This window comes from Rhinopithecus roxellana, chromosome 1 (assembly GCF_007565055.1).
Source record: "Rhinopithecus roxellana isolate Shanxi Qingling chromosome 1, ASM756505v1, whole genome shotgun sequence".
Classification (NCBI taxonomy): Eukaryota; Metazoa; Chordata; class Mammalia; order Primates; family Cercopithecidae; genus Rhinopithecus; species Rhinopithecus roxellana.
The window spans coordinates 158,488,662-158,506,397 of record NC_044549.1 but is presented as its reverse complement, the minus strand read 5'-3'; the positions used below and the strand labels follow the sequence as shown (position 1 = coordinate 158,506,397).

The 17,736-nt window shown below is 38.3% G+C and overlaps 1 protein-coding gene across 1 annotated transcript in view; it reads right to left on the bottom strand.

Moving 5' to 3' along the window:
• The window catches only part of GADL1 (glutamate decarboxylase like 1), a 168,822-nt gene that overhangs the window by 127,631 nt on the left and 23,455 nt on the right, over positions 1 to 17,736 (bottom strand). The window contains exons 2-4 of the mRNA XM_010354468.2: positions 7,922 to 8,094; positions 3,352 to 3,478; positions 1,052 to 1,142 (exon numbers count right to left, since the gene is read on the bottom strand). Of these exons, the coding sequence (XP_010352770.1) occupies positions 1,052 to 1,142; positions 3,352 to 3,478; positions 7,922 to 8,094 (391 nt within the window). The remainder of the gene's footprint in view (positions 1 to 1,051; positions 1,143 to 3,351; positions 3,479 to 7,921; positions 8,095 to 17,736) is intronic.

Genomic DNA, 17,736 nt, shown 5'->3' with positions numbered 1-17,736 from the left:
ATGACCATGTACTCAGCTACAAAAGCCAGAAACCCAGCTATGAAAGCCAGACATTGTCCCAGAAACCTTCTCCGTCTTACCATTATTTCCAAGATGCGTTTCCCGTCCTTTCTGTTTCATTTTCTGAACTCATTCTTTCCCGCTCTATTCCTACCTCTTCTCTTCAGTCCAAGCTACTTCCCTCTCTCACTTAAGTAATGCCCTCCTAACGGGTCCTCTCCAGCCTATTTATACTTTTAGAGATTTTTTTCAATAAGCAAATGGCACCTAGTGATTTAGAAACCCTCAATGGCTTTTTGTTACATTTAGAATGACTCATAAACATGGTCACCTCTGCCCTGTATGTCTGGCTCCTATCTTTCTCTCTCTTTCTCTAGTCTTATTCTCCACTACAGTCCTTGTAACTCTCTCAGCTATACCCACACTGACCTTCCAGTTCATAGAGAATGGCATGCTGTGACCTGCCACAGAGCCTTTATACACATCATTCTGTCTATTTAGAACTCATCCCTCACCATATTACCCAATAACACTTATCCTTCAGTGCCGACTGTCACCTCTGCAGAGCACACTTTCCTGAGCTTCCAACCAGGAAGAATTGTCCCATTCGTATTAATACTTAGAACACTTTGTGCTTTTCCTTCAGATGAGAGTTTGGATTTTACATGAATTTTTGTGGACCACTTCGATTGGCATTTTTATACCAGATATTATGCTCCATGAGGGCAGAGTCAAGGTTTATTTGTTCAATATGTCTCTCCATCACTTAGCACAGAAAATGGCTTTTCATGCAGGAACAAATAAAAAATTGCCCAATCAATTTTCTCATCTGTTAAGTGGAGATAAAGGCAGTTATTAGCCTTTTCCATCTCATGGTACCTCTATTTAAATCAAACAGCTATTTGAATCTGATAAGTATCGTAAAACTATTCCATTATTTGCGATGGCACTATGCAAAAGAAACCATTAAATAGAAAATTTTGAAATAAAATTTCATCTAAAAAGTCTCTAATCCACATTTGGTGTGAAATTTCTATAGCATGGCACTTACACACTTGGATTCAATGCTTCAGTCATAAATCGGGCCACCAAGGAGTAGTAATCAAGTCCAGCATACAATTGGTTGAAAAATCTTGGGTGGTCTGCAAATTTAAAATGGAGTATTCATCTATGCAGCAATAAAAACAAAAACTGATACAGCATTAACATAAATGAATCTTTCAGAAAATGAAAGCAAACACATGCAGAAGAATTACATATAACGTAATTCCATTTATATGGCATTCAAAATCAACAAAGCTAAGGAGATGGTGGTTAGAATTCTAGGTACTTTGTGGAAAGAATTATGGATTGGGAGGGGACTTCAGAGAGCCTCTGGAGTGCTAGAATTGGTCTATATCTAGATCCAGGTGATGGCTCCACATGCACAGCTATGTACAAATTCATCATGCCAAGCAATTATGATTTGTGCATTTTACTGAATATAAATTATACCCCATTCTAAAAAAAATCCAAAACAGGATCATGTACAAGGAAGAACATGTTGAAGACTCATCTCAGAGCCCTTTCTCCTGATCAATGTTTCTAAGTAAAATCTGAGTAGTCTTTTAAGAGCTTTGATTTACTTGCTCCTCTTTTTTACAACCCAGACCCAAACCAGAACCCTTTAAATAATTATTTGAACACTGTTTGTCCAAGGATCACAGGGTACTGCCTTTTTTCTGAAAATATCAATATTAACCTCTCACTTCATATACATTTCACTTACAACAGAGTTCACCCTAGGCTATGGCACTGAGCAGCCTTTTCATTTTTCAGATTGTACCCATGCGACTGGCAGTATGTAGATGGAGTAAGATGTGACTCACTATGCAGCTTATGTACACTTCTGATTCAATTTGCTTCAAATGCAATTGCCTTTAAGAGACAGACAATGTCTTGTTCCAGTTTTAATTTTTTCCCCTCCTATAAAAGGTCTCATAAAAGGTTCTTGGCTTTACACCATGTGAATCATCACACCATACACCCGGCTAACTGGCTTGACATTCTCAATCACAGGAAGCTCAGCGTGACAACAAAGAGGCAGGAGGTCAATTTCTCCATTTGAGTATTTGGGAATCATTTAATTTGGTGACCTCTCATTATAACTTAGAGCATCTAGCTTTAATTTAGTTTAGTTTTTTTTTTTTTCCTCTTTAGGGGTTCAATCAAAAACAAGTCTCAAAAGAAAATGTCTTTTCAGCTTAAACATGGAAAACTTTCTCTGATCTCGCAAAAAAAGGAAAACAAACAGGCACTGCTATAAGTAATTTTAATAAGTTTTAGTTCTGTGTTAATTTATGATTGATTTCCATGGTAACATGGAAAATATCCAGTAAACTGAAAAATCGACTGCATTAAATGTCATTCTACACTTTTGACATGCACTGTAATAATAAGATACATATTTCTGCTTTTGAAATGCTAACTGGGTTTCTGATACATACACTAGACTTTCCCAAGGGAATATACTCCAATTATTTTTAGCCAGAATTTTATTACGTTCTTTCCACTAAATTTAGTCCAGTGTCAGAATTTACAAAGTAATGCCTGTATGGTCTTAAGCACTGGATTACCTTTACATTACACTGAGAAATATTTTGAAAGATTATTCTCCCATTTTTGAAACTTGTTCACTGGATGAACAGGATATTAACAGGTAAGTTGGAATGGTGCCTCAGCGTAAGACTGACATCCTATCACTGCATGTAGAAAGTTCACAGTTATGACATCACTGTGAAATAATCTCATCACAAACTTGGAATGTATTCATTTGTCTTATATCCATCTAAGGACTTTTATTTTTTATTTTTATTTTTTGATACTGCCAGATTTGATCAAATAGTTTGGCAGTTACCAACTGCCAAGAGTTAATCAGTGTCTTCCAAATCTATTTCTGTTTATATTAAAGATACCTTTTGAACACTTTTTTTGCATACTCTGGGCCATCAAGACTTAAAATCCCTTAACGAAATACTATTTGCCACTTTGGTCTAATATAAGAAATAAGTAACAGTGATAATATATGATCTCAATTACATATAGTATGTGGGGGTTGGCAAGGAGAAGAGGATGTTTACATACAAACACTAACGCCAACAGTTTTCCTATCAACTTACCTTTGGCCTTGGCAATGAGTCTGGATTAGGGATTAAAGGGACCATTGCAAAAACATCAGAACCACTAATTTTTTAATCCAGATTTCTCATTCCATAAATATCACTATACTCAGCTTTGAGAGGTAAATAAATGTTTTACAAACATAAGAACTTGTCAGAGGTACAGATCAAGGAAGTAAATTAAAGTTCTTACTAGTTTTGACGCTGTAGCGTATGACATCCCGACAGAGTTCCAATAGTCTATGGGGTGGCTCGCCTGAGTCTCTCATCTCCAAATCAAGAAGCTGTTTCAGTTGTTCAGGAGGCCTCCATTCACATACCTGGAGATTCAACCACAGCCCAAATTGAGTATCCACCATAGCCAGGTATTGAGAAGATGTTAGAAACATGGACTCTACCATTGCAAAACGTCTGGGCACTGGGAGATTTAAACATGCAACTATAGTTCAGACAAAAGGAACTATGACAGTGATGTAGATGTTGATGGTACTGATTAGGGGTACCATCTTAGATTTGCAAGGTTAAGGCTGATTTCTTAGAGACACTGATATCTAACTTGTTACATAGAATAAGAGTAGAGTGAACCAAGTATAAAGTTTAGGGAGGTTCTAGATGGAAGTGACAGAGGTAATAAAGATCAAAAGTAAAATAAAAGATAAAAAATTCGGATCCTATGGCACATCTGAAAAATCAAGTACATTTGGTATGGTTAGAACATGGATTTTTGAGAAACAGAGTGGAAATAAATAAAACGAATGCTGAGGTAGTTTTCTCTCTGCGTGTACCCTTCCCTATACAGTCTGCTATCAACCATGCAGTCGGAATGATCCTCCTAAACTTAAGCCATGGCCATTCCTCTACTCAAATACATCTGATGTCTCCCTGTTTCTTTCAAAGTAAAACCTGAGGTCCTTACAAAGACATACAATGATCCTTTTTGATCTGCTTCTCCTGGTTTCATTTTTCCTCTAGTCTCATCTGGGAGTACTTTCCTTCTGGCCGACTCTGCTCCTGCCACCCTGGCCTCCTTGCTGTTCTTAACTACATGAGGGATGTTCCCATACTGGGGTCTCTGCACTGTCTGTGCCCTCTGCCTAGAACGTTTTTCAAAATATCCTCATAACTGAATCCCTCACTTATTTCAAAGCTTAGATCAGAAGTCACTTTCTCAACAACAGCAATCCTGACTCCCTTACCCAAAATTAAAATCTAACCATTACCTCTATCAATCCCCTTTAACCTTTCCTACTCTTCCTTTTTACAAAACACTTATCATCCTCTAATATACAGTTATTTACTGTATCCTACATAATCTCCATACAAGTAGATCTGTTTTTTTGCTCACTGATCCCAAGTGACTACCACAGTCTGCACATAATACTGCTCAATAAAGATGTGTTGAATAAATGAATGAATATACAGAGATAAACAAGGCTCAGATCATAATGGACTTTACGTGACATATTTACAGAGTTTGGACTTGGCTCTAAGGAAGCCATTTAAATGTGTAGGACAGGGGAATGAAAGAACCATATTTGTGTTTGGGGCAATAGCTTTAGTTGTTATGTGAAGATTCCAAATAAAATTTGAAATAAGAGTTTGCTGTAATAAACCCAGGCAAGAGAAGGTGATGATCTGGATGAGGGTCAATGCTGTATTAAGTATGTAGTTTTTAGAGATATTTAAAACGCAGAATCACTAGCACTTGGAAATCAGTTAGATTTTGAGGGTGAGATGCATGAGCCAAGGATCATTCCGACGTTTCCAGCTTGGACACAAGATTGGATGGCAGCAATGGGGATAGCAGGAGAAGGATCTGGTTGGGGTGGTGTGGGGATGATGAGGTGTAAGCATGTTTAGGACAAGGCACCTTTAGAATATCCAAAAGTTGTATAGCAGTTGATCTGAGGCTCTTGCAAAAGATCGAGGACAGAGTTCCAGGGATACACTATGATAATATAACAGTAGATGATGTGGCACAGAGAGAACCTACAGCAGAGAAGAGAGGAGCAGAATCTTTCTGGGCATCACCAACACTTACGAATGGACACAGGAAGAGGAACTTGCCTGTACTATGGAGGACATGCCAGAGGGGTAGGGAGACTCCTAAGAGTTTAGTGCTACCATAACCAAGAAGAAAGAATGTTTAGGAAGGAGATGTTCACCACTGTCAAACACTGCTAAGAAGCCGAATTAGATAAAGACTGAAGTGCTCATGGAATTTATCAACAAGGAGGTGTTCTTGGCAAGAGCAGCTTGACTTAGAGAGGTGGGGGCGGAGGCCAGATTGCTTTGAAGTGAGGATGTAGGAGGTGAAGAAATAGAAGGGAGGGAGGGAGTATAGATAATCTCTAAAAATTTTGGCTGTGGAGGGGAGGAGAGACATAGGGAAGTAGCCAGGGAGTGAAAAGACTGGAAGGTTGGGGGAAGCAGAAGGAAATACCAAGTTGTGCAAGTAGTATGAAATTGAACTCTGATGCTATAACCATGACAGGCCAGAGGTAAATTATAAATGCCTGAGACAATCAAAAGTAATGACTACTGGTGCATTCAACAACATGGATGAATCTCAAATGCATTTTGTTGAGGGTGAACAGCAAGACTCAAAGGCTGCTACAATACAATTCCATCAATATGACATTCTAGAAAAGGCAAGTATCATAGGGAAAGAAAATCAGTGGTTCCAGGGGCTAGAGGAAAGCAGAGAATTGATTAAAGAAGGGCACAGAATAGTTACATAACTATTCTAATAAAGATACAGAACAGTTCCATCATATCGTAGTAATAGTTATGACTTCTGAAACTCATAGAACCACACGCCAAAGGGGTAAATTTTACTGAATGTAAATTACAATTCACTTTTGAAAACTGACTGAAGAATTTTCTACTAATGAAACTAGCAGTGATCATTGCATCAAGCTTGAGTATATGTCTGCAGGCTACTTTTTAATGGTGCTCTGTTGGATCTCAAACAAGGTAGGTTAAGTTAGTGGTATCAAAACTTCACCTCCTTCCCTGAACTCTAGCATAGTTTTCAATCCAACTTCCCGTGGTAGTCTGCACATCTATTACATTGTGGTTGATTTGTGGTTCCTTCATTGACAACTTAGGATCTTAAGACCTTCCATTTCTCATCTTATTAGTCCCCTGTGTGAGCCCATTTTTCCAGGCAAAAAAATGGTCCCCTTGCTGTGTTAAATACATCTTGTCCTTTTGCAATGCTCTTTCCCTTATTGACCTTCCTGCTTTCTTCCTCCAGAAATGAGTACCCTAAACCCAACCTTTCTTCTTCCCCTGCCACTTGCCCTTCACATTCCACATCTGAGCTCAGAGTACCCACTCCTGAGTGAAATCCCAAAAATCTGCTCCAGTCTCAAAGAATTTCTCACATCCTCACTGGAACTCCCACTGCCTTTTCTAATGAAAACATATCCTTCCAATTAGATTATAAATTCTGTTCAGAGCTGGGCCTTTCTATTGTTTTCTTTGTATTCTCTAGGGCTGAATATAAAGCCTTATTCATAGCTAATACTCGGTTAATATTTAATGACTGAATAAAGGCCAATAAAAAAAAAAAAAAAAAAACAACCCTGCCAGAAGAGCAGTGTACTCCAAAGTAAAGCAGGTCCAAAGTATTTCACAAGTACAGAGAAGACCAGAAATTATGTAATTATACATATGCTCTCTAGGCAAATACCAAACCCCATCAGGATTTTGCCTTGAACATAACTTCCAAATTCATGCATCAATCTATTTTCCTATTAGTTTTCCCAAAGGCATGTGATCAAAAATTCAGAATAAATATCACCTCACATTTAAAATCTTTTAAAAATGATATTTATTTCTAACTAATATAACTAGAATAAAAATCTCTTCCTTACAACATTTGGTGATAATCTACCTCCAACATGAAAACCAATGTGATAAAGGATAATTCGGTAATTTTAAGAGGCAGGGAGTAGTTAAGAGTGCAGATTGTAAAGTGAGACTGCCTGGATTTTAGTCCCAGCTCTGATACTTGCGTATAATCTTGGGCAAGGTATTTCTTTTTTTGCCTGACTTTCTTTCCCAGCTCTAAAATGGGGATAGTAAATAGTATCTGCCTTTTAGTGCTTTTGAAAGGATTAAATACATAAGGAGTAGTCCTTAGAACATAGTAAGTACTCTTAAGAGTAGATGCCATTAGCAGCAGTTCTAGTATCAATTTGAATTGAATTTCAGACTGAATTTGAAATCTACAATCAATAATTGGTACCAGAAAGGAGTCAGGCTTAACCACCTAAGATTTCTAGGCTAAATTCAGACAAGCTCTTGATAAGGACCTTAAGATAAATTTAAAATATTTTCACATCCTTTTCTATCTTTTGCTTGATTTTCATGAGCAACATCAAGAGCATGCACTAGAAAATAGGGAGCAAAGAACATTAGAGTTGCATAAGTCAGATTAGCAGGTTACTTATCTATGTTATTATCTAGGGCAGAGAGTTTCATATCTGTGCTTCATGGCCTTATGTGATTAAGCTCTAGAGTCTCAGTGAATCTTCCCACAAATGATGACTGGCAGAGGAAGGAGTCAACCCCACAAGGAAAGCAGGAATTGCCTGAAGGACAGAGTACACTTTTATATCTGGACATCCTTTTGAGACAAAGGCATAGAAGAAATAAAAACTTGGCCTTCCCATTTCCCTTATATTCAACCATACTGATTTGGGGAACATCTATCTTTCCCATTTCTGCAATTTCTTACAGGTTTTAATTTTTACCTTCTCATTGACATCTGTAGCTTTCAAAACCACCTCTTCCATTATTAGCCTACAGGCCTCTTCAACAAATTTTTCTCCAGCTTTTCCATCTGTTGTAGGGCCATTCAGCACAACCCCATCCACAAGAACAGCATTCTTCTTATTTGGAATCATCTCTTGGTGATCAGTAGCTCCTGGAAGCACGCAAACAAATTGTGTTTGAGATATAATCTAATACATCACATAACGAAGCACAGGGGACAAAATGCATCACTATCCCAGCTTCAAATGGCACATCTTTTAATACATGAAGGCATCATTTGAGGTGTTGAGCTGATGATTTCTTATGACACACAATGGTATGATAGAGTTAAGGAAAATTTTACAAAGAAAGCTCACAATTTATGGATTAAGTAAATCTACCTTATTATATATGTTACTCTGTACTGGGCTGAGTTAGTCATGGAGTATATGACCCCTCATTCAGTATAATTTCAGGTCTGATGAGGAAAGGTACCATTCACATACACCAATTCCCATGCTAGATGGTGTCTGAAGTTGGGGAAAAAAATGTTTTCCGTAATTAGAGTTGGTTCACAAAGCACCTATACCCCTAAAAAAGAGTAAATATTCATTGGCGTTCCTACACATGCATGAATGATTAAGTGATTTCCCTAATCCTTTCCTCAGAGACAGCCATCACTCTACCACAGGAGAGTTTAAGACGGAGGAAGAGGAGTTAAGTATTTGGAGAAAAGGATGAGGAAAAATCACTTCAGATTTTATCTAGAATTAACACCTCCTCTATGCTGTCAGTATCCCCTTAAAATATAAATAATACAATATAATACAATAGTTGTTTTAACTTTCAGAATCTGGTATCCTATAATTAAGGTAGCAAGCTTTTAGCTTCATTTCCTTGTACAAAGTCCTTTAGCATTTCTGAGCCCTAGAATGAAGCTTTGGGCACAGACAAAGAAAATAGCACCTGTCCTTACACAATTTGTTTCCTTTAAGGAAGAGATAATGCATTTCCAGACTGAAATAACAAATTGAACTTTATAAAGATCCATCGTGTATTTGATGTATCTGAATTATGGAAGCATCTAAGAGGGATCACCGGGTCACCTTTAGCAAAGTGAATATTGAAATCTTCAAAGGCAAAGAGCTAGCTGCTTTCTTCTTGAACTGACACACATGAATATGTTTCTCCAAATGTATATTCCCTCTTTAGGTGTATGTAGCTGTTAGCCAATTTCTCTATGAACTAGATTACAAAGTTTACACAGAAAGTTCTATTTTCCATTCTTGCAGCATCTTGTTTAGCATCAGGGAGTGTGGAGGAGCCGAAGAAATGTAAATGCAACTCATTTTACTCATTCTTGCAGTCACCTTTCAAACACATGTACAAAAAGATCTTCGTAAACATAAGCCCACGTCTGTTTCATGCACACAGACACATACACCCAGATGCACACACACACTCTTTCTCTTGTAATTTGTTAGGGATACCATATTTTCCCTTTTAAATCATTCCTTAAAAAGCAGCAATATAAACATGTCACTAATCTTAATTGTATGTTTTAATTTTATGTTTAAATGTTCCTCTGTATTACAGATACTGCTTTGTCCCTGAAAGCCCGTAATTTTTCAGCCATTTTCTACATAGAGAGTGATAGAGGAAAGAAAGCAGCACAATGGTTTGCTAAGCCTGTATTAAATGACTTTAAACTTTTCAACCTTACAGTTTAAGCACAGGCAAAAGGATGAGACGGAACATGTTCAAGACTGTACATGCCGATCATTGACTAAATGTTAAAAGTCAACATGAAAATCTATATCTGAGAAGAAAGGTTACTGCCTACCCAAAATAGCCCTCCACAGAAATAATTCTGGCAACTCAATCCAGATATTCAACTAATTTCTAGCACAAGCTTTGATTTAATCATATTCTCTTTTTCTAATCAGTGTGTTTCTCCACCTTATAATGTATATGTTCATTTAGTTGAAATTTACAGGAACAATTTTACTGCACCTCACACAGTACCTTCTATTTTAAATCCATCTTAAATATTCCAATGGTCTACCAAAATAAAAAATAAAAAATAAAACCCTTCTAAATATATGTATTTCAAACACTTCTACTCTTAGGGCTCTAACAATATTAACATTTATCATACCTTAGACTCCACCTTCTCCTCAAAGTTAAACGTTCTGATAAAATTCTATGGCTTCACAAACACTTTAATTCTGTTATTGGCAAACACAAATGGTGTCTACAAAAGCACCAGAAAAAAATATTACAGGAAGATCCCCCAATTGGGGAAAGATGGAATCTGCAGCAAAGGATCAATCTTTTGTCGTCTCACTGAAAAAGAAGCCATTCAGAGCTCCAATGATGAATGTCAGTTCCAGCCTTCACTTTCACATGAAAGGAAATATCTAACATGGTTTAGAGCCAAATGTTGAAGTCCTAGAATTGAGCTTTTAGATGGAAATGCTCTGCACTTGAAGGTACTTTCCTCTCCTCCCAAATTTTTTAGGCCCTAAAAATAGAGTAAGAAAGAGGGCAATTATTCCAAGAACTCTGGTTATGTGAGTAGGCAGTGCTATTATTAAGCACACAGAAAAAGTTAAGGTTTTTTTTTTTTTTTTTTTTAACCTCATTAGTAGGATTTCAAGCTTTTATTACCCAGAGAATAGCAGCAGCTCTATAGCCTGCTCAGTCTTTCTCTTTCTCTTTCTCTCACCCTGTTCTCTGTGTGTGTGTGTCACACACACACACACACACACACACACACACGATAAAATAAAAAATGTCAACACCCACTCGTAACCAGAATAGCAGTGAAATTTAAATTATCACTGTCTTCACACCAATGAATTAAAAAAATCCCCATAATTCACACAATTATCTAGGAGAAAATACTATAAAAATCTATACAGAATTGGGTCTAGATTATGTCTTGTCTTTGATAGACACATTTCATTTTTATAGCCAGATGTGAATAATGTGCCTCTTTCTCCCCCAGTCCAGGTCAAAAAAGGCCCTCTGGAGATTCTAGAATAGGTCAAGCTGTGGTCTCCTGAGGGAAGGATATTCAGAATTTTCATTCTAACTGCTAGAGTTTATAGTGGCTCTTAATGAAATCTTTCAATTTGAGGAATCTTCCATGAAGGCTATACCTAGGATATGACTGCTTTTCATCACCCCCACTTTTACCACCTTATTTCAAACTGCCATCAAATGCTAGGGTTACTGTAGTAGCCAGTAGCCTCCCAACTAACTACCTTCTTCCACCCTTTCCCCTCATTCTCTGTGGACTATTCTCGACACAGTACCTCCTACATTCCCTTGAAAAGGTAAATCTGATCACATGATGACTCCTCTGCTTAAACCATTCAGTGACTCCTCATCAAACTGAAAGCTAACATCCTTCTGATAACCTCTAGGGCCCATTTCCTTATTATCTCATGGATCTCAGACCTCATCTCGTTACTGTCCTCCAAGCTCATACAGCTCTACCATCTGTGGTCTTTTCACCATTCTGATTCTTTCCTTAAACATTAGTTTCTCAGGGAGGCCTTCCTTGACCACCTCATACGACGATGCAACCACCTCTCTGCACTACTTTCTCTGCTTTGATTCCAGAGCAGTGACTACGATGGGACATATAATACCTATACAAATTTATATATATATATATATATTTTAATATCTGTCTCTCCAATAAAGAAAGGTTAAGCTCTGTGAGAGCATGAGTTTGTGTCTGTTGGTTTCACTGTTATTTCCATAGCACCCAGAAAGTGCCTGGCAGTTTCTAGGAGTTTGATGAACATTCTTTGACTATTCAATGAAAGAAGTTCTTCCTGGTTCCTTCAACCAACCAGCGATAATGTCTTCCTCCTCTGAGATGCCATTGCAGGTTGTCTGTATGCCTTTCTGAACTGATAGCACAGCAAGGAGACTGGACCTGATTAAGCAGGAAAAACCTTTGGCTGGGGATGCAATAGACATAGAACACAGATAATGGGATAGAGAAGAGACAGTGGAGGCTGAAAGAATCCCGTGAACAGTCAGCAAGGCAAACCTGGGTTTCTGTTCTCTGCATTATTAAAGGAAACCCCATGAACAGTCAGCAAGGCAAACCTGGGTTTCTGTTCTCTGCATTATTAAAGGAAACTGTGGCTGAAAGACCCTCCCTTTCCTCTCCTCTCCATTCTTGCTGCTGCAGCCACTCTTTCTGTGCTCTTATTTTCTTTATGGTAGTCATTTGACTTCTGAAAGTCAGACCACGGACCACAGGCTCACTCCAGAAACCACACTTCTGAATTTGAAAGCCAGTCAATTCCTAAAGGCTCCAACTTTTGCGTTTTTACTAATTCCTCCCCTCCATAGCTTCCAAAATTCTATATAGGCTCAACTTTTGCTTTGTTCAGAGAGATATATTGTTCTCCCTTGATGAACAGACAATTCAGCTTCAAATATTGTTTCAGATTTTGAGAGAGAGCCTCTTCCTTTGACATAGAATTAAATGAATTAATACAGATAATGCCTTAAAACAGTGTCTGGTACATAGTGGGAACTAAATAAAAGTTAGCTAACAGTACTAAGTAACAACAGTACTTATTCAATACATAAATGCCACCGGGCACAGTGGTTCACACCTGCGATCTCAGCACTTTGGGAGGCTGAGGCAGGCAGATCACTTGTGGCCGGGAGTTTGAGACCAGTCTGGCCAACATGATGAAACCCTGTCTCTACTAAAAAGTAAAAAAAATTAGCCAGGCATAGTGGCACGTGCCTGTAGTCCCAGCTACTTGGGAGGCTAAGGCACAAGAATCACTTGAAACTGGGAGGAGGAGGTTGCAGTGAGCCAAGATCATAGCACTGTACTTCAGCCTGGGCAAAAGAGTGAGACTGTGTCTCAAATAATAGTAATAATAGTACATAAATGCATAAAGGAAACTTGCATGTGACGGTAAGCTGTGATAATGGAAAGAGAGGTCTTCTCAGATTGATCATATGACCAGGGCAATAAACTCTAGACCAAGTGGCTGGTGAGTTATCACCTCTGGAAGGGGCAGGAAGAGAGGACCACAGTGGTCAGGGGTTTCCCTGTGAGAAGAGCAGAGCTTCCTCCACCATGTTCATGAATGCAAGATGGTAGCCAAGTAGTTCAACCCACACTGGGTAGGCAGCTTGCTAGACCTCCTGCCTTGTTGCTTTCCACCTTGCACTGTGGTTACCTGTGTAGAGGTTTTATTTCTCATACCAGATTATAAACCTATAGAAAAAAAAGCATGTCTTATTTTACTGACCATTCCAGAAAGAGAGTTCAGCAACTGGCTTTCAATAGCTCTCTGAGGACTGACTGGCTGACTGTATATTTACTTTGGAAGTCATCTTATCTTTTTCATACAATCCAATAATTCCCTCCACAACCTGTGGCCAAGACATGAGGAGAGCTGACTTCTAGTCCCACTTGATCACTCCCAAGTTCTCTGATACTGAAATAATACAACCTCTCTGTGCCTCAGTTTCCTCATCTATACTGAGGAAAGTGATCTGCTAGTTTCCAAAAAATTCCTGGGAAAATTAATGAAGATTCAGAATCCTGGATTCCTACCCAAAAGGATTCTATGTGGAACCTAGAATCTAAAATTTTAGTAAGTATTCCCATTTATATTAATAATACTGAAATATACTAATATGCAGTGGGTGTGGGAATGGCTATTCTGGGTGACCTCTAAAGTCCTTCCAAAACTTCACATCTTCAGTTGTCTAGCCCCTCTTTCTAATCCTTTAATAATTATGTGTTTATCTTAACAAATATGCATCAATCTCTGAGAAGTTAAGAACTGAAAAATTACAATACTACACACACACACACATATACATATATATGAGAGAGAGTACTTACTATGTGCCAGGCCCTGTTCTAGAAGCTTTACAGATTTATCAAATGTAATTGTAACAAACTCCAGTTACTCAGTTTTTCAGTTCAGAAAACGGAGGCGCAGAGAGGGTTTAATTGGGTTAAATTGCCTTGCCCAAGGTCACAGAACTAGTGAGTAGTGAAGCTGAAGGTAAATTTTTACTGAGTACTAAATATTTACTGAAGTTCTGTGAAGGATCAATGAGATTCTGCTTTATGGGTGTCAACCATTAGCAAGGCATCATTAGGGAGTTAATGACAGCAAGACAAAGTACTGTACTTGGGTAATTGGGAGGGCTCAAAGCACAGAATAGAAGATAATAGGTGTCAAGTAGTGCCACATGGAAGACACTAATAAAATATTCTGAATGTAAACAATGTAGACATTTGAAATTAAGGGTTGTGGTTATAGGAGAAGTTGAGGTGTCAGGAAAGATTTCTGAAACTGGAAGACCTGCCTTCTCTTTGAACATATGCACTAATAAATAATAATAATACTTTTAAAACCTCGTCACTTCTAAGGTAACAACTTCATTGACAGCTGCTCAGACCTCCCATCTTGTCACTTTCACAATGGTCACACAGCTTTTCCTGAGAGTGACTCCAAATATGCATTTGTGTCATGTCTATAGACTTTTATAGTAAATGAGTTAAGTGCATGGAATGTTTCTTCCACAGCACTATGATCCAAATATGTGAAGACTTTGTATCAATTCTCTTTTGTCAGTTAAAACTGCTCTCACTTTTTCCAGTGGTTTCTGATAGTCCGTGGTCCGTAGTCCGAACCAATTTGCTTTCATCTTATAAAATGAGGCATCTCACAAAATTCCGGGTGTGATCTCACCAACTCTCAACATAGAGAACTCATATTTCCCATCCTCTGGGCACCATGATTTCATTAATAAAGCTTTTATTGACACTATAGTGGATTCCAAAGCCTGAGCTTTAAATCGTGGCCCAAATTCTAACTCCGCTGCTGTGACTTTGCCCATGTTATTTAACCTCTGTGTGATCCATATTTCTTATCTGGCAAATGGGGAAAACAGCTATGAGTCATCGAAAGGGTCAAATGTGGTAATGTGTGCAAGGTACTAACCAAAGTGCCAGGGACAGTGTAAAGAACTCAATAAATGATAACTATTAATGAGGCTCAGTCTATATGAACTCTCTTTTGGCACTCACATTACACTGTTGGCTCAGGTAGAAGTCATAATTAGCAGTCTTAGGGTTTCGTCAGAAAGTCTGCCAGTAAAAGCCAAGTTTCCCATCCAAGTCTCTTTAATTGTTAAGAGCAAATTAGCAATAGAAAAATAATGTTTGCTTTCAAAGGACAGAAATGAGAAACAATGAATCAAAAGTGAATCCAGATAACTCGTTGGGGAGACCAAGGAGCTCTTCAGAAAGTTAGTGCAAAGACACTGGAAACTGAGTGAGGCAGGAGGGTCAGGACTTAGAGAATCCAGTAGGCCAGTCCAAGAGAGTCGGAGAAGCAAAGTTTGAGAAAAGAGCTGGGATAGTATTAATTAATAAATTAATAAGAGCCTACTAAGTATCAAGCACCCAGCCTGGTACCTGTGGATACAGAAGTAAACAACACAGTCTCTGTTCTCAAGTTGTTGAAAGTCTAGAAAGAGAATATTTAGGAAACCAGAGCAAAGCAAAATTGAGATTTAAAAAACTGAAGATATATTTTCTGTTCTGGAGTTTTCTAAGTCATGTATTTCTTCTAAGCTCAAAACAATGGATGCCTAATTTACTTGATGTACCTGGTACATCAGCCTCATAGATTGTTTGCCACACTTTTGAATTTCACACTGGTTTTAAAGCCATTTTAGTTGTCTTAAAAATGACATGCCAATGACAGAGGGTAACTGAACAACCTACAAAGAAGAAGACTATGGGAAATATTAAGAAATAACAATAATACAAAGCAGTGAAAGCTTTGAAGCTCTGAAGCTTTGGGTAATGGCAACAAATGTGGCAACTTAGTCCCCGGATCTAGCCCTGTGATTTGACAGAATCATAAAGAATGCTTAGGGGTTGAACCATTTCCATATCCAATCCACAAACATGAATTCAAAGGAGTAAACAGAAAACTATGTTTACAACTTTGTCAGCAAGAGATAGGTATCTTTTTTTTTTTTTTGAAAAGGAAGAGCAAGACAAGATAATTTTAATCATTTCTTTAGTCTCCTCTTGGGCTCAAATTCTCCTTAGCTGAAATCCACAGTGAAGAGATACTTCTCTTATTCATACTTTCATGAAATATTCATAAAATATTGGATTGCTACTATGTTCAAGACATTAGGGCAGGCACTAAGAAAACTTCAAGACCAAATAGACACATAGCTGGTGACCCCAAAATCCAATAAGGAAAAGGAGACACGTTTATGAATACTTAAAATTGTATCCAAAAGGCATAAATTATGATATATGAAGTCAGACAAAACACATACTGAAATTACAGAGAAGGGTTATTGCTTCCGAATGTGAGAAGCAGGAAGTCCTTCTGGATGAGGTGGCATTTGAGACAGACCTCCATTCAGCCATTCAGCAAAGACTTATATTTAGTGCCTATTATGTATAGAACTCTGTGTAAGGTATTCGAGGTTGAGCAATGAACAAGAAAAATTTACATTTAGTTAGGGTGGATAATATATGCAGTTAAGACAAACAGATAAATTATTAAAATAATGCAGGCTCTAATAAATGTTCTAAAGGAAATACCTGAATGACTTCATAGAATAAGGACAAGGAGCTATTGTAGATATGATTACGAAAAACTGTTTCTGAGCAGAAGATATCTGAATTGAGTTGTAAAAGAGAAGGAGCCAGACACGAAAAGATATGGAAAGAGAATGATCCAGGAAGAAGGAACAGAAAATGCAAACAATAAGTTGGCCTCGTTAAGAAGTGGAAAGAGATGAGTGTGGCCCAAGTGTGAGGGCAAGGGAAAGGAAGGGTGAAGTTAGATTTGGAAATAGGGACGGGGAGCAGATCAGGTCAGGTTGTATTTTACTCTAAAATCAACAGGAAGCCACTTAAGGGTTTTAAACAGGAGTAACATGTACTGGCTTACATTTATGGAAGACTACTCTGGATGCCATGTAGAGAATCAACTGTCAAAAGACAGATGTGGAAATAGGGAGAAAGCTTAGGTCACTACTGTAGAAGTCCAGGCAGTAGATAATGGGAACTTTGGTCTGAATGGTAGCAGAGGAGGTGGAGCAAAGTGCTGCAAATTGGGAGATATTTAGGTGATAAAGCTTAAAGAACTTGCTGATAGATTGGATGTGTAGGGGTCGAGAAAGCAAAAGAATTTAAAGTAATTATTAGGTTTGAGACCCGAGCAATGAGATAGATGTGGAACCCCCCCCCCCGTACTGATCTGGGGAATGCTGGGGAAAAGCAAGTTAGACAAGGGTGTGGCTGGCGCATAGGAAGATCAGCATTTTGACAAATCCATAGGGATTGCTCATGATGATATAGAAACAAGATTCACGCCATGGACTTTCATGACAGAAAAAGTAACATGAACTAAGGCAGACAAGTGTGTGTGTGTGTGTGTGTGTGTGTGTGTCTGTCTGTCTGTCCAGGAACCTCAAGTACTTCTGTTTGTGCAAGAGGCAGGGTCTGTAAATGAGGGAAGGAGCTTTTGAGGAGGAGGCAAAGAGATCAACCTTGCAGGGACTTCAGTAGAACCTGAGAGTTCAGTTGTTACTGAGTGGGCAATAGGAGACCACTGAACGTTGTCGATGGGATAGGAAGACTGCCTTAGAAAGATGAAGTGGGAGTGGTGTAAAGTTTAGGTGGGAAACCAAGAACTGAAGGAAGAAATGACACCAATAATCCAGGTCAGGGAGAGGGAGGAAATGAAATAAATAGTAGACAGGATGG